General features: G+C 43.6%; 1 protein-coding gene across 3 annotated transcripts in view; it reads left to right on the forward strand.

Moving 5' to 3' along the window:
• cdca2 (cell division cycle associated 2) overlaps positions 1 to 18,366 on the forward strand; it is a 48,102-nt gene that overhangs the window by 22,330 nt on the left and 7,406 nt on the right. For 2 of the 3 annotated variants that reach the window (XM_084307964.1, XM_084307965.1), the window contains exons 8-13: positions 11,626 to 11,969; positions 12,992 to 13,028; positions 13,342 to 13,422; positions 13,721 to 14,007; positions 16,228 to 16,290; positions 16,796 to 16,970. In XM_084307964.1, the coding sequence (XP_084164090.1) occupies positions 11,626 to 11,969; positions 12,992 to 13,028; positions 13,342 to 13,422; positions 13,721 to 14,007; positions 16,228 to 16,290; positions 16,796 to 16,970 (987 nt within the window). The remainder of the gene's footprint in view (positions 1 to 11,625; positions 11,970 to 12,991; positions 13,029 to 13,341; positions 13,423 to 13,720; positions 14,008 to 16,227; positions 16,291 to 16,795; positions 16,971 to 18,366) is intronic. The other variant, XM_084307966.1, reaches the window with a different exon arrangement.

Consider the following 18,366-nt stretch of genomic DNA (forward strand, 5'->3'; position numbering starts at 1 on the left):
TTTACTTGATAATCCCATTATACAGAATCCACCTTTAGTCCTTAATGCAGGGATAAAGCCACTTATTCTATTTTGCATTAATACATAATCATATGTCTCCTAAGTACACATATTATCACTATATGGCTTTACTTGATAATCCCATTATACAGAATCCACCTTTAGTCCTTAATGCAGGGATAAAGCCACTTATTCTATTGTTTTACATCATTAATCAAAAATGCATGGGGTGAAGTTACAAATGCAGAACACATTTCAATGCTTACCCGGCCGTCTGAGAGTGAAGAAAAGATACAAAGGATATTTATAAAGAGGTAATTTTAATTAGAAAAAGCTAGTTACAAGAAGAGACTGAAGTGGAAAAGTGTCCATTTCAGTTAAAATATGCACAGAACAAAACATCTCATCATGCACGGCTTGTGCCCCGTGTCTGGCAGCATTCTTCTCATCTCTCAAAAAAGTCTGATCTGGCACGGCTTGTGCCTCTTCCTATCTCTCCAGCTCAGTGTAAAAATCTGCCTGTGATCTCGCCAGTTGGCCCTTATAAAGGGCCCCAGGGTCTCTTCTGCTTATTGGTCCAAATACAGCGCTGTCACCGTGATGTCATTTCACCAGCCAGTCAATGCACGGCTCGTGGGGACTGGCTCTCCTCCCATTTTACTCCACTAGGCCGTAACTCGAAAGTAATTGTAACGTTTTTCGCTGGAACAGACTCCCTTTGTTCTCTGCTGTGGAAAGTCCCTTCACTCCCCATCTCACTCAGACCCCACAAAGGGTTAACCAGTTTAATGCGTCTGCCGGCCGGAGAGCTCCAGGAAGAGGCCCCCGTACATTCCTCTGGGCTGTAGTCATTATTGAGAGGGAATAACTGGCCTGTGTTCCTACAATACACAATATACCTGTACTGCATACTACATACCTGTAATACATCAATATACTATTGTATATTGCATTGTATATATTGTATATATATATATATATAAATATACAATACACCTGTACCAATCATTGGTTTTATTCTATGCAGACAGGACAGGTTTAAACTGTGCCAACTTGCTCTCAGCTCAATCCTGCTCTTCACTCCGACTGCACATTAACTGTAACATAGTTTTATAAGTGTATAAAGAGTATACAGGTCATATACATAGCTCCAATCATATATAATAAACATAAGAATATTATACAAAGTGTCACTCGTTGACTTGTGGCACTTTAACATGTGTTTACACATAACGTGTTTCTATTCCATTGTCCAGGAAGAATCTACAGACATTCCCCATAATCATATATAAGATCAGGATGTCATACCCAGTGTCACTTAGTTGGCTGTGACACTTTACAATTACGAACCATATTATACACCTTGTGCCTTGGTGTTGCCGGCATGCATATCATCTGCTACTTTTGTTGAGTCGTGGTAAAGTCATTCTAATAAAATTACTGAAATACATAGAGAAAGAGAGAGATGAGTAGGCTTATCTGGTGCGAGACAGTGTTGCGTTCTGCCCTGGGGGACCTGCTCCATGTAGCTTCAAGTATTCCTCGGCGTCTTTAGGCGTGCGTATTCCTTCCCTCCGGCCATCTTTTCCCACAATCTATAATAGTGCCGGGTATATTAGCCTTGGCCTGAGGCCACTCTTGAACAATTTCTGCATCACCTCCTTGTAGGGGAAACGCTGAGCGATGGCCTCTTTGCATAGATGTTCGTAGATAAATATTGAATTTTCACCATATTTCAGTTTCCCCCTTTGGTTGCGTGCAACTCTGATGATGTCATCTCTTATTACCGTCTTGCGCAGAGTAACAATGATGACTCTTGAAATGAAATAAATTACATTTTACAGTTTTTTTTTCTTTTAAACAAATTATAATTTTGTATTATTTAAAGGGGACCTGCATTGCTATTCCTAGCACTATTTGGGCAACTTTACACAATTCCTGTGAGTCTATTGAACACATCTGTAAGTTTATTTTTTTATTTTATTTTTTAATGCATTTTATATTTCTTATCGAGTACTCAAAAGCACCATTTTCCAGCCTCAGGATTTCAGGCTATTTTTGGATGGGCTCTGCCCATACTAGCAGAATGCTTTGAGTGACAGCCACCCACCAAATAGTTCTGGCCATACTACTCTACTAACGCCAAAGTGAACCTAATACACAAACAAATATGGCTCAAGCATACGTTTTCGATACAATACAATCCACAAAGGGATGACACCGAAGCAGGTACCCATGCCATACGATTTTGGGAAAACAAATGCCCGGAAGAATAAGATTGCTCTCCCAATCCGTCTAACACACACACACACGGCACTTGTACTAACGACGTTAGTTAAGAACATAATCATTAATTCGCAATACACACAAGTAGGTCTACATATATACAACGAAGCACAGAGCTAAGAACGTTAGCTAAGCTAGCTTGCTCTCTCAGTCCGTCTAACAAACACACACACACACACACACAGTGCTTGCACTAACGTTAGACTGTCTTGGCGCACACACATGGAAGAGTACCGTAATACACAAACAGATCTTTAGCAACAGCCAGGAAATCACGGAAGCATAAAGTCCCTCGTCTTTGCAAAAATCCAAAAACGAACTTGGTCCATTGCTAGCAAAGCACGTCATCCTCAGGAAAAATGTGCAAAGACGTATTAGCAGCTTTGCAGCCAGGAACAGCACATGGCCTGCGTGTTTTGCTCATTATTTACGTTAGACTAAGTCACTGCACTTTGGTCTGCTCTAGGTAGATTGTGGGCGGGCATTGGCTCCAACCACAGTAAGGCTGTCCCCGAACCCTGTTTTTAGGGTTCGAACGTTCGCCAGGGTTTATCGAACGTTCGAACGTTTTTTTGTTTTTTTTTAACACTTTGACTGCCGGGAAACGCTTTACAGCGTCATTCCCGGCCATGCTCAAGTTGCCGAAGGACGCTGTACAGCGTCTTTAATATCAATATTTCAAAAATCTGCGATCGGATTCATATTTCCCCTCCGCTGGCCTGAGATCCACCAGGAGGACCCACTGAGCTCTCTGGCGGTTCAGGAGCGCCATCTGGTGGCCGATCGGCGCAATCGCCAAACAGGAAGTGCTATGGAGGTTGTGCTGGTCGGCCATATTACTTCCGGGCACTCGGTTTGGCTGCCGGCACTCGCTCGTCACAATATAATAGCGATCCATTGCCAATAACTCGATAAACAACATGATTTGGACGTATATAGTATTATACAAGCTGGAAATGGTTCATCAGGATAAACATCCCATAATCGAAAACGGTCTACACCACGCTGATCGTCCAACGGCGCAAGGAAGATCCGGTGAGATTCAGCGTTATTCTTGAACGTGTTCCATATAAACTGTTATGATGAACATATGACCCACTCTGGAAGAATCATCTAACGCTGCCCACGGAATTATAAACGATCCCCCGCCCATCCGGTCATCATCAGATCATACGTAGATCATTCTAGAAGTACGTCCAATTGACATTTTTTATATCGCCCTGATTGCCATCAAACTGTATTTCATCATCAATATAATGCATTTGGGGCTATAGATCACGTTCTGGAGAAAGCTGCAGAAAGAGATGAAAACATACTTATACATTAGACCAGTGATTCCCAACCTGGGGTCCGCGGACCCCCTGGGGGTCCGCCAGGGGGCGCAGGGGGTCCGCCAGACCACAGATGATTTGAGGTATTTTTTTTTTATTAATTTTTTTCAGATAAATATTTAATTAGCATATTTTTATCATCAGAAGCATGAATAGTCTCTCCACTACAATAAAAAATAAAGATAAATAAATAAACATCTAGACATGATTTTTGAACGTTAACAGTAGGCTACCGGGTAGCCGCTAAAACGCGAATCAGTTGACTGTATCACTTTCTGTAGCTAGCCTAGCACGCTAGTTAACTTTCTCGGCTCGTCTGCAGTCAGCCGCCAGAGGCGAAAATGTGTGACAAACGAAAAGGAGATGACGGCAGCTCATCTGCAAAAAAAGTTAGGACCTACAGCAATCGCGAAAATTACATCACCATGGGCTTCACTGAGGGACCAGACAAACGACCTGAGTGTGTGATTTGTGGAGAAAAGTTGGCAAACTCGAGCCTGAAGCCCAGCAAGCTGAAGAGACATCAGGCGTCTAAGCACCCAGAAACCGTTGGGAAGGATCCAGACTTTTTTCGGAGGAAAGAACAGTCTCTCAAGGCGAACAAGCCTGTTGATGTTAGAGTAGCGTGGAGCAGGGGTGGCAGTGATTTACAGAAGGCTACCGAAGCCTCCTTTGAGTGTTCGCTTTTAATTGCAAAAGCAAAGAAACCGCACAATATTGGCGAGCAGCTCATCAAACCAGCCTGCATCAAAATGGTTTAGAAACTGTGCGGCCCACAGGTGGCGGATAAACTAAAATCAGTACCACTCTCGAACAATGTAGTGAAAGACCGAATTGATAAGATGTCAAGTGATTGCGAGCAGCAGCTGTCAGAAAAGCTTAGAAAGGGTCCATTTGCCATACAACTTGATGAAACTACAACTGTCGCAGACGAGGCTGTGCTCATCGTTTATGTGCAATATATCGAAAATTAGGATCTGAAGCAGGACATTCTCATGTCAGTCAACCTTACTACCACCACTCGAGGTGAGGATATTTTTACTGCAGTGGATTCTTACTTCATTCAACATAAATGCAAACCGTTCACCATTAGGGCCTGATTTGAGAGGATGAATACAGGATTTGAATATTGGCCAAAATTTTGAAATACATGGTTTCAGGTTTCAGGTTTTTATTTAGACTCCACAACATAAACAGATCATTAATCCAGCTTACATTGCTGTCAAGGATAGTAACGTAAAAGCCTCTTGACTTATTTCCATCGTTGTCCTTGGGTGTCAAGGATGCTAGAAACACACAACTCATTACAGAATTAATCACAATTATTATCTTTGCATAATAATAATGGCACAACCCTAAATTAATACAAAACAAAGCACATTTGTTGATACAATGTTCATTTATGTCGAAAGTCAGTGAGCTTCAGGAAGCACCCTCGGGGGAGGGAATTTGGGGGATGGGAGGGAGGGCGGAGAGTGGGGGGTGGGAGTTAAGGAGAGGGTAGTGGCTTAGGGTTTTGGGCGTGTGAGGCAGTCGAGGGATCCGCCCCTCCTTCCGTGCACGTCGCCAGTCGTGCTCGTGGGGGGGAGGTTTGCGTGAGGATGGGGGGGGGGGGGGAGGCCATCCATCTTATCTTCAGACAGTCAGATACTGTCCCGTCCTTAGTTGCGATGGGTACGGACGTCATAAACCAGGTCTTATCTTGACTTCTTCTCCTCTGCCTCTTTCATTGACCTCGAAACATTCCTTTTCTTCCACAGACTTGAGTTACGTGGCGGGGGGGGGGGGGGGGGGTGGGTTGCAACAGGTTACAATGATTCCTGTAATGCTTTAATTTAATTTAATCCAGATCTTTCATCTTCTTTGTCGCGGTCCTAATGTCCTGCGCGACCCCCAACATTACTTGACCCCTACATTGTTCATCGGCTGTATGTTGAGCAAGCCGCTTTGTCAATTCAATGTGGGCATTTTCCAATCTTGCTACTACTTGAAGGCAGCAAATCCAAATCCAAATTGCGATCGCTCCCCAACCGATCAGGAAGATGACGAGGAGATATAGATCCTCAACATCTTCAATCTCAATAGAATATAGGCATATTGATCGCCAATTATTCCAACTGTCAATTGCAAACCCGGCCTGGAATGTCCCTATCGGACACAATGGTTCGGTCGCACTTTGTTTTCTTGAAGAGAAGATTCGATCCACTGCTGCAAAACTCCAGCTTACTAGTTGATCCATTGATTGACTGAGTGGGAAGTCAGGAATATTGAAGAAAGGGTAGAATGTCCACACCGTCAAGGAGGCAGTTGTAAGGCAGTTGTAATTAGGGATCCACACCGTTATTAATTGCAGCTTAGAGTCCACACCGTCGAGAGAAGCAGAAAGACAGCGCTGGTGTACGGAGATAAAGGCGGCTGCTGGGAGGAGGGTAGAGGAGGCCTTGGAGGGCAGGGAGGAGAGATAAAAAATGCGACTGCTCTCTGGGGAGGTTAGAACAGGAAACCTGTTCTAACATATGGTGCAAGATTAGATTTGTTGATTGAAGGCACAAGTCAAAGAAGCATAGTGGGTCTAATTATGATGCATATGCCTGTGTATAAGCAGTTTGTTATTAAAATGACAAAAAAAAGGTATTAAACCCAGCTAGGACAGATTCTCTCTGCTACTGATTGGAATTTCCAGTCTCATATTTAGTTTAATTTGTTGCATTGATTTGTTCCATAAATGCAAACCGTTCACCATTAGGGACTGATTTGAGAGGATGAATACAGGATTTGAATATTGGCCAAACATTTTGAAATGCATATGGTGCAAGATGAGATTTGTTGATTGAAGGCACAAGTTAAAGAAGCATAGTGGGTCTAATTGTGATGCATATGCCTGTGTATAAGCAGTTTGTTATTAAAATGACAAAAAAAAAGGTATTAAACCCAGCTAGGACAGATTCTCTCTGCTACTGATTGGAATTTCCTGTCTCATATTTAGTTTAATTTGTTGCATTGATTTGTTCCATAAATGCAAACCGTTCACCATTAGGGCCTGATTTGAGAGGATGAATACAGGATTTGAATATTGGCCAAACATTTTGAAATGCATATGGTGCAAGATGAGATTTGTTGATTGAAGGCACAAGTCAAAGAAGCATAGTGGGTCTAATTGTGATGCATATGCCTGTGTATAAGCAGTTTGTTATTAAAATGAAAAAAAAAAAAAGTATTTTATGGTATCTTATTAGGAGGGGGTCCGCGAATTTCATCGGAGATGTTTGGGGGTCCCTGGGGGAAAAAAGGTTGGGAACCACTGCATTAGACCATACTTTACTATGAATATGTGAATGAAAAAGTTTAACGTTGCTACACAATGAACAATACATATAGGACTTTGAATGGGCCCTAATAATGGCAATGTAGCAATAGAATTTAAAAAGTTATAGCCATGCAAAGAAGGGGTACTTCTCCATAGACAAATAGAGCCGGCAACCTATGGTATATAATGAATTTAACCCATGGCACCCATAGTGTTAATTAAAAAAAAAAAAAAAAAAATGTATTATTGTATTATTATAGATCCTACGGAGGGCGGCATTGCATAGTCTATTGGTGAAAAACATGTTGTTTACAGTGTTGGCTGTTCATGTAATTAAACAAAGCACTCAGAAGAAAATAAACAAGCTACTGCATCAAAGTTACTACTTATGATAAACAATAGCCCTTGCACACTGCAGTCACGTAAGGGGCTAGATAAACAAAGGCATTAGTTTTGTGGCATTAACGTTATATAGTTAGTGTTACACGTTCAATAACAGGTATTCACTCTTGGTTGACGGGAAGGGGAGAGAGGCGCGCGCCTCGGCTCCTCAACAGACCCGTCCACCGTCTACCTCGGAACGGGGGACGACAGAGAGACACCGGCAGGCTCCCGCCGGGCTCCCAACACGCCTGCCGCCTGCCCGCCCTCGGCCAGAGTTGTTTCCAACGCAACCACCTCCCGCCATGAAGCTTGCGCTCCGTGGCCGAAAAAGGCTGGTATTCATTAATGATCCTTCCGCAGGTTCACCTACGGAAACCTTGTTAGGACTTTTACTTCCTCGGCGGGGAGCTAACGTATTAGCTACGGTAAGTCTGTTGTGCTTCTCACAAGCAGATCAATGGCGGCATTGCCGGAAGTAAAAAACTAATAAACGCTTGCCGATTGGTGGTAACAGCAGAGGCGGGTGCAAGGGGTGTGACGTAATTGGCAGAATCGCCTGTCAATCAAAATTGTTCTATTGCATTGGTTGAGAGCTCTGGTTGAGACAATAGTATCCAGCTACAGCCCGGCAGACCATACTGGTTGAGCCGAGCGCTTCATTTTACATTTACATTTACATTTAGTCATTTAGCTGACGCTTTTATCCAAAGCGACTTACAAGTTCTGTACGACAAGCCATCAGGAAGGGCACAACTCTTATCAGCTGAGCAACAATGTTCATCAAAGTGTTGAGTGCTACAGTGTAGGTTAGTTTATTAGGACAAGTGCATGACAGTACGGTTAGTTAGGGTTAGATTTTTTTTTTATAGTTTATTTTTATTTTTATTTTTTTTATTCAGATAATGGTTGAAGTGCGTCTTTAGTCGACGGCGAAAGATTGGACGTGATTCGGCTGTCCTAACTGGGGTGGGTAGTTCATTCCACCATTGTGGGGCAAGGACTGAGAATAGGCGACTTCTCTTTGATGACCCTCCCGGAGCTTGGATAGGAGTAGGTCTGAGGCGGCCAGAAGATGCAGAGCGTAGGGGTCTTGAGGGTGTGTAGTTAGAGACCATTGACCGGAGGTAGGCGGGAGCGGTTCCCTTTGCCGCACGGTATGCTAGGTCGAGGGCCTTGAAGCGGATTCGTGCAGCAATGGGGAGCCAGTGCAGGTCCCTAAGAAGTGGGGTGACATGGGCCGACTTCGGTAGGTTTGAGATCAAGCGGGCCGCTGCGTTCTGAATGAGTTGAAGAGGCTTAGTGGCAGTGGCCGGGAGGCCAGCGAGCAGTGCATTGCAGTAGTCGAGGCGGGAGATCGCTTCACATCGCCTCAACCCCGTGCGCCTCCTTTATTTTTTTTTCACCGAACGTTCGAACCCATTAGCTAAAGTCTGAATGTCAGCGTAACGAACGAACGTTCGGGCTCAGCCTTAAACCACAGAGCCAATCGGATCACTATCCGCTTCCCCAGCGCCACGTGACGTCACCATGCGAGTCAAATCAGAACTACCTGATTAAATGGAGCAGGAAATGAATGACGGCAATCCGCCAATATGGTATTTAGAGACACAGACACATTGATACTAACTCCTATTACTATAATACAATGCTAGACACTGAAGAAAGACATTTATAATGCATGTCACCTTTAATATTTTTTCCTTTTGGATTTACCGGTAACCAAAAGAAACGATACAAAATTATGTTTTTAACTAACTTTAATAATAGTACATCTGTAAACAATGCCAGTGTAGTTTAATGTTCAGTGCCAGTTAGGTTATGAGGTTTCTTTTTTTCAATTAAGTTCAGTTCAATGCAGTTCAACTGCCAGTGCAGTGCAATAACTAAATAATAATTAAATACCTAGTTAAATCAGAGAAATCGAAAACGGGAATATTTTAAAGGGGAACTATTTTACTATTTCTTTCACTATTTGGGCACTTTTACACTTCCTGTGAGTCTATGGAACACCTCTGTAATTTTATTTTTTCATTGTTTTGTATTTCTAATCAAGTCCTCAAAAACAGCATTTTTCTACCTCAAGATCTTAAGCCGTTTTGAGCCTGGGCTCCAACCACTGTGTGCAGCTCATCATGAGCCTGATGCCACACAGCCACATTATCATGCAGCGGTGTCTCTCTGACATCACAAATCAGCACATTTTCAGATGACTCAGTTCAGTGAGGGTGAATATTGTGAGAGGAGAATTGGAAGAATGCGCCAATATGAGAATTAGAGACATAGATCATATTAATATAAGTTCACATAGCTAGGAAACAATGCTAAACACTCAAAGGCCATTTATAAGATAGTTCCCCTTTAAACCGAGAAATCCGAAAACAGGAAAATTCATATCCGAAAACAGGAAAACGGATACAAATGGATTTCATAGGGCCCTAGTTAAGGTGAGTTAATAAATTAACTCTGGAAATCTGCTCCGCTCTGATAAACTGACTCTTTGGTCAGAGTGTCCAGTGTGCACTCAGAATTTCCGAACAACTTGAGTGCGCTCGCTCTGACACTGGTTGTAAATAGTTATGAGTGTTGTATGTGCCTCCCTCAGTGTTTCCCATTAATTACCTAGACTGATACATTGCCAATAGGGATGTATTGGCACTGGCAGTGGTAGTAGTCATAATAGTAATCCAGTATATTTTTATATTTTCTAAAAAAGAAACCAGTTCAACACGGGTAACCACTGTTGCTTCATTTCTTTGATGGCTCAAACGTATGCTCTAGTCCAGTGGTTCTCAAACCTCTCCTCGAGGCACCCCAGCCGTTCCATGTATTTGTTAAATTCCACCAACAGCACACCTGATTCAACTAATAAAGGGCTTGTTAAGTTGAATCAGGTGTGCTGGTGGTGGAATTTAACAAATACATGGAACGGCTGGGGTGCTCAGAGGAGAGGATTGGGAAGCACTGCATCTAGTCGATTTTGTGTTTTGAGCACAAAGTTCATCATAGATCTGGCCTCTTTATTTTGCTCTCAAAGTGCACCAGATTGATGCATTTAACTTTAAAATGTAAAAAAAAAAAAAAATCCGGGGGAGCATGCCCCCAGACCCCCCTAGAGGGTCCGAGGTTCACCCACCAGTCTCATAAAATCCTGTGGGAAACACTGTCCCTGTATTGTAAATAGTTCATGTGTGTTGTCACTACTGTATGTATAATTGTAAATAAGTTAATTTATGTGTTGTAAATAAATATTAATATTTATTTACCCAATTTATGTGCAATCGTTTCATTTCAGCTCAGTGTAGAGAAATGCACCGATACTAACAACCGCCTTACTGCGCGCGTCTATGACGACACTGTTGACACCACGTATCCGTGACACGCGCGCCCCGTGACAACACTAGTAGTTTTGGGGGGGCCTACCACCCCCCCTGAAAAGAATCCTAGGGGAAACACTGCACAGGTACCGGTACCGTATCGGTTCATATGTGAACGGTACCCATCCCTAACTCGCATACATTAGATTCGCTTATTTTATCGTTTTAATATATATACTCCATATATACACATGGTATACATTTATACTGCCGTCCACTTTAATGCCCCTGTTGTGGAATATTTTAAATTAGCCAAACAGAAATTCAAATGAGTCAAATTGTATAACAAATTTTAAAATAGAACATAGTTTATTATCTGTTTCCATGGCCATAGAAAGAATATGATCAATTTACAATCTGAGACAAATGTGTAGACACAAAGCGTCTGACCAGAAAGTGACCAAGAGCTCTGGTCAGACTTACAATATATATATATACATAATTGACATGACGTACATAAGATAACAAATTAATAACGGATCTGACAAGAAAGGTAAACAAAAAAATGCCCTAGTGAGAAAATGAAAACAAAAGATGGGTCTAGGGGCTTTATGTCTCGCACAAGAACTGCAGTCGAAAAGAACCTTGGCCGTGTCATATCTCCTGGCCCTTTGGCTGTTTTAATAAACACTGTCAGACTGTCGCCCTAGTGTCTGAGCTGTATACTAGTTAAACATATTAACTAATCAAGGCCGTACAGAGAATATGTATTTATAACAGAACTGTCGACATGATAATATTTTCCGATCACAGCCCCTTTTGCACTCTTTAGATGCAAACCCCATTTTGTTGTACTCTATACTTGTACTCTGTGCGATGACAAATAAACTGAATCTAATCTAAGTGTCATTAAATAACGGCGAACAAGGTCCCTGCGTTGAACACACAGGAACAAGTGTTTGAGCTCCAGGCGGCTTCATTAATATTTGTCTCGTCGCTGTAGGGGAGAGCAATTCCTCTGGGAACCCGGAGGAGAACACCGTGACGAGGAAGAAGAAGAAGCAGGTGCGGTTCGGAGGCCTGCTGCTCCCCGAGCTCTTCGACAGAACCCTGCCACCCTGCACCCCACTGCAGAAGGGGGGCACCCCAGCTCGGGCACCCACATCGGCGGGGGGCTCCCAGCTCCGCTCTCTGCTAAAGACCCCCCAGAGGAGTGAGTCCCGGGACCCTGTGCCCCAGCCGGACTTTGGCAGCCCCTTCTCGTGTGGAGCCTCTCCCGTCTTCCTGCTGCGTCGCAAACGCCGGACGCCGTATAAAATAAAGGATGACCAGGAAGTGTGTGGAGAGGTAGCAAAACTCTTTTCCATGTTGGCAGGGGTGTAAAGTACTTGAGTAATTGTACTTTGTTACAATACTTAAGTACTGTTTTTGGGGATTTGTACTTTACTCGAGTATTATTAGGTTTGTATACTTGTACTTTTTTACTCAATTACAATTAGGGATGCTCGATATTGGCTTTTTTTTTTACCGATATACCGATATTGTCCAACTCTTAATTTCCGATACCGATATCAACCGATACCGATATATGCAGGGTCCCCCCCCCCCCCCAAAAAATGGAATAATTTCAGGTAATTAACATTACATATCTCTTGTTGTGGAATTAACACAACATTATGCATACTTTTGACAATAAATTAAATCAGAATTTGTTCTTACATGCTTGCCTGGGTAAATAAAGTTTATAGAAATGTAAAAAAAAAAAAAATGGATACCGATATTTTCCGATTTTAATGCCGATATCGGCCGATAATATCGGTAGGCCGATAATATCGGACATCCCTAATTACCATAAAATGCAGACCTACAAAGTACACATTTCGCAGGTCCTATTTTAATTAGTATATTTGTTTCTCAAACTAACGTTAGCGTTATTAATCCTGCAGCCGCACTTTATCTAAAAACAGCCAATCAAATCCCCATCGATGGAAAATTAACCCGCCCATGCCCATGCTAATTGGTCTTTGTGCAAGACTAGAAAGCGGGGATCTTTGATTAAACGCCTGCTATCAGAAGAATAGAGAGTCAGAAAAAAGTGTTTACTTTTACTTTTTAGTATTTTAAGTACATTTAAAAGTTGAAACTTTTTAACTTTTACTCAAGTGTGTTTTTAGCCAGATACTGACTTTTACAGGAGTAAGATATTCTTATATCTGAACTATTGCTGTATGAAATGGCAATGAATTGATTACCAGTTTGTTCCATATTTATTTATTTTGTTAAATCTAAAGTGTGTCACCAAAATGAACATTGACATGCATTTGTGACATACAGCAATGTGATGATCCCGTTTTTGTTATGCTTTTTAGATGGACGAAATTGACTGCTCATCCACAGACTCTTCTGGTTGGTTACCATGATGGCTATACAGTATAATTCAGGACAGTGTGTGTTGGGATTCTAACAATTCAATTCCAGTTCTGTAGGCAAACAATGATCATCGTTCGGTTTAATTTGATGTTAAAAAACATGCTTTTGGAAAAATGTAAAAGGTATATGAATATGATGTGGCTGATTCACTCATTAATAATCTATGCAATTAAAACCTTTTAAACCCTGCTTATAAATTAATTAAATGCACACATTAATTTCGTAGTTGTATTGCCACATTCGTTCAGATGCATGATGATAACGGTGCATTTGTTGCATGTACTTTCAGAAGGGAGTTGGGGGGCCCAACCGCTGGATCTGAGCAGTGCTTTCCAAGAGGAGTCTTTGAATGAGACGCTTTCACTGACGGGTGAACTGCAATGACTCATGTCTCCCTGTCTTACCTCCACCCTGTCTTCCCTCCTGTCTCACCTCCACCCTGTCTTCCCTCCTGTCTTACCTCCACCCCATTCCCTCCTGTCTTACCTCCTCCACCCCATTCCCTCCTGTCTCACCTCCACCCCATTCCCTCCTGTCTCACCTCCACCCCATTCCCTCCTGTCTCTCGTGCTGAAGCTCAGAGCCGTCATGTCAGGTTTTTAACAACAGTTGTGTCACTGGGTGTCTAATGGCACCACTTAAGCCTAACTGTGTTTGGGTGTTTGTAGGCGCCACCCCAGAGCCTGAGGCCTGCACCCCAGAGCCAGAGGCCTGCACCCCAGAGCCAGAGGCCTGCACCCCAGAGCCAGAGGCCTGCACCCCAGAGCCTGAGGCCTGCACCCCAAAGCCAGAGGCCTGCACCCCAGAGCCTGAATCCACCCTGGAGCCTGAAGCCTGCACCCCAGAGCCTGCTGTGCCCAGTGAGCCGCCCCAGATCGAGGCACCAAAGGAGGCAGAGGCTGAGCCCATCACAGAAGCTCCAGCCCCGGTCCGCTCCAGCAGGCGAAAGAGAAAGGTCTGCTGGCCATGGTTTCCGTTGTCCGCTAATTACCGTTTTTTTACCGGGGAAATCTGTTGAAGTCCGACATATTTAAATATCTCCGGTCATAATGTCCTGTGAAAATAATTCCCTCAAGCACAATTTGAATTGTATTAAAATAGTTACATTTGTTTCATTGTTGCTTCACCAAGCACTGCAGGTCTAATAATGACAATGATGTGTGTTCCTATATCATATCACGCGCACAGCAAGTTTCAATTTCAGTTCCTGGCATTTTTAACCAGTGGAGAAAGGTAAGAGAGATTTCCCTATAGTTTTTCTTATATGAATTATTCAACCTACGTTAATAAAACATACCTGGTGATCCACTACAGTTTGCTGTGAACATTATGACGACTATTGGTGAAGCGATGTCGAAATTCATTTGGGTTAGGCAGCTGTGGTTTGCTGATGAGAATGGCGGGGAGGGAGCTTGATGCTGGATTAGCGAGAAGCATGCAACTGCAGAGCCGCAGATCTCACAGTTGTGCCCGCACAGTGCAATACTCCAATTCAGCCATTGGCAATTCAGCCATTGGGTGGGTGGCGCTGCTGAGTGGTCCCCAGACCGGACCTGAGAGCGCCGCTGGCTCTGCGGCTCTGCAGTTGCATACTATTGGGATTAGTTTATCGCTTCGTTGGGAGGCGGTGATAGTCATTGGTTTCAGCGATCATGCAACGTTTAGATTTCAGTGAACCCCACGATAATGTTGCCGTCTCTCTCTGCCAAATTTCTCAGTTCTTCGCTTGATATAATTAATACAAATGTCCAATATAACGGAATTCGTTAGCTCATAAAAATGTGATTATAACAGACTGCTGTTTAATGTCGGGCCGACTGCCCACAGACACCTATTTGATTTCAAGTCAGCAGCAGCACGGAGTCTCGAGGGACTTATTTAATTTGGAATATAATGACTGTATACGCAAAAGTAGCCTAGTTTTAAGTTAAAATATTATAAATCTACATGCCTTGATGATGTCATTCTTTATATAGCCTGCCTATCAATTGTTTTTAAGCTCAATATAAACTGACCGGAATTTCTCACATTTGTCCGGGAGATTGAAATCTTTCAGGACACGGAGACCGGCACCAATATTTTCTAACGGAAACCCTGCTGCTGGCATCACTTACCCACAATTGAACCCCCGCGTTGAGAAATCTCCGTTTACACGGCCGCTTACTTATCTGAAGATTGTCTTTTCTTTTAATCTACTTTTTCTCCCCATTTTTCTATTTTTCTCCCATCCCAATTTCGTATTATCCAATTCTCCCCTCCCCTGTCTCGAACGTTGTTAGACCATGCCTCCCACTGGTTGGCTGCAATGTGGACGAAGCCTTGCATCACGTGTCCCCTCCGGTACACGAGGAGGCAGCCGTCGCATCTCGCCTGCACGGCGCGATCTCTCAGTGGCGAGGAGTAACGCGTGGGAGGCTCACGCTGCCCCCGATACTTCCTGATTCTGCTCTACAGGCGCACCAACCGACCTGTAGGAGTCGCTGTCCACAACGTCCGATCCCCACCCACCGGCTTTCCCACCCCCTAATACTGTGAATTGTATTAGTATGAACGACCAGCCAAGCCGGAAGCAACGCCGAGAGCTGGGCTCGAACCCAGCATCTCCTGCGTTAGTGGCGAGCGCCTTGCCCACTGCGCCACTTAGCCGCTCTTGAGATTGTCTTTTTGAATAATTTAGGAGTTTCATCACACCGCCACCTTAATCTAGTGTTTAATCCCAGTGGTTCTAGTCTTAATCACAGCGGAGCATCTTCAGAGAGTGTGTGTGTGCGTGTGTGCGTGCACACCGAGCATCTTCAGAGAGTGTGTGTGTGTGTGCGTGCACACCGAGCATCTTCAGAGAGTGTGTGTTTGTGTGTGTGTGTGCGTGCACACCAAGCATCTTCAGAGAGTGTGTGTGTGTGCGTGCACACCGAGCATCTTCAGAGTGTGTGTGTGTGTGTGTGTGTGTGTGTGTGTGTGTGCATACCGAGCATCTTCAGAGAGTGTGTGTGTGTGCGTGCACACCGAGCATCATCTTCAGAGAGTGTGTGTGTGTGCGTGCATACCGAGCATCTTCAGAGAGTGTGTGTGTGTGCGTGCACACCGAGCATCTTCAGAGAGTGTGTGTGTCTCTATGTGCACACCGTTTGTGTCTATTTAAAAACACCCTGATGCCAGCGCTCTGTTCCCTCAGCAGCCGGAGGAGGAGGCTGAACCGGTGAAGCGCTCGCTGCGCTCGGCTGCTGTGAAGATGAAGGTAAGCCAGGGGGTCCCTTTGCACCACCGACTCCTCTGCGCAGCCCTGGTCGTCTGGGCAGCCATGGACATTCTTTCTACAACTCTTTCTAAGTTGACTACAACTTCTTTTTCACTATACTCGAGAAATTAAACGTGTGGGTCTGTAATCGTGAGGTTGGGTCTTAAACTTAACCTTTTCACTACCACACTACATAGGGTTCGCACAAGGTCCTTGAAGTGCTTGATTTTTTACACACAAAAATCAAGGCCTGGAATTCCTTGAACAGCCAATTTTTTTGCATTGAAAGATTTGTTCATCCATGATCAAATAGTTCTGAATCAAGAAATTATTTTCTTTTATCTAAAGAAAGTGTAACCAATTATCGGAAATTGGTTTTAATCCATAAATATTGGATCAGATTTTTTTTCATTTAAAAAAGGTACTTAAGTCCTTGAATTGCATTTTGCAACGTCTGTGGGAACCCTGACTACAGAAGGTTAACCCTTTCACTGCCACACTACAGACGGTTAAGAAGAAGACCACGTCCAAGCGTCAATGGGGAGCTAAGGAGGTGGACCGCTCACTGTTTGGCTCCAGGGTGTACGCCTCCAAGAACCCCACCCTCAGCCCCGTCACAGAGTGCCTGGCCTCAGCCAGCTGCACCCCGTCTCCCCACCAGCCTCGCACCAGGGGGACAGGTAAACAACGCCTCATGAGCTAAAGTGTGTGTGGGGGGGGGGGGGGGCTAGCCTGCCAGTATGAGTAATGTTTCTAAAGCTGATTGAATGACCAAATGACATTTTTTATTTTGTTTTATGAGGGTGCGTTATATGCCGGAGGCATACTTAATTCAACCCAATTAAAGTTTTGGCATTTAGAGTCTTGGTATTCTTTCTATAGATAAAGTCACTTGGAGCGTCTAAAGAGTTGTTAAATCTAGCAACAAAGTCTCCATGTTGGCAACGTTGATCTGCTTGAAGCCTCTCACTCACATGGGTTGATGATGTCTTGTGTATAGTCTCCATTATCCATGTTCAGTCTGGCTAGGGCTAGCCATGGTCTAGCATGGTATGGTTGGGTTTGTATCACCATTGCATTTGTTGTAAACTTTCCGGTTGCTAGGCAACCTTTGAAAAAATCACACCACCAATTTTTAAAGTTCCCAGAGGAAACCCACACGAACACGGGGAGAACATGTAAACACCACACAGAAAGGCCCCCCTGCTGGGGTTCGAACCCAGAACCTTCTTGCTGTGAGGCAGCAGTGCTAACCACTGTACCACCCAAAAAAACGCTATGGGCGGCACAGTGGTTAGCACTGCTGCCTCACAGAAGGTCCTGGGTTCGAACCCCAGCAGGGGGCCTTTCTGTGTGGAGTTTGCATGTTCTCCCAGTGTTCGTGTGGGTTTCCTCTCACACCATAAATACATGCATGTTAGGCAGGGACTACAGATGGAAACTAGCTAATTAGCTCAAATCTGGCACATTTACATTGATGTGGAAACTGAAGATGTTCATGTGCACTGTCCCTGGGTAAATAAATAAATAAACAAACTAACTGTGGTACACAAGCTAAGCCAGGGTCCAGCCAGGGTCCAGCCAGGTTCTAAAGACGAAGGAGACACCCTGGTGGCTAGTGAAGTGTGAAGGCATTGGTGAAGCGTCTGCAGGGATTATACTATTTATCTTTTCTAAATGTACTGAATGTACAAATACATAATCAACATTAACCCTTTCACTACCACACTACAGAAGGTTAACCTTTCACTACCACACGGTTGACCATCTGTAGTGTGATAGTGAAATGATTAACCTTCTGTAGTGAGGTTGTGAGAGTGTTAACCCTTTGTCGTGTGGTAGTGAAAGGGTTAAAGTGCCGTAAATATTGCCATTATTGTAATACCTAGGCTCTGAACAAAGCTTTGACGTTGGTACTACCCTACATTGTAAAGTTTGATTGAATAGTTTTAGTACATACTAGTGTTGTCACGATACTGGAATTTCGAACTTCGAAAAAGTATCGATATTCGATACCATTTTCGATACCATGGGGAAAAAGGTTTAATCTTAAAATGTAATAAATAAATGTTGCTG

The sequence above is a fragment of the Notolepis coatsorum genome (genome assembly GCF_963971535.1).
Source record: "Notolepis coatsorum genome assembly, chromosome: 2".
In the NCBI taxonomy this organism is placed as follows: Eukaryota; Metazoa; Chordata; class Actinopteri; order Aulopiformes; family Paralepididae; genus Notolepis; species Notolepis coatsorum.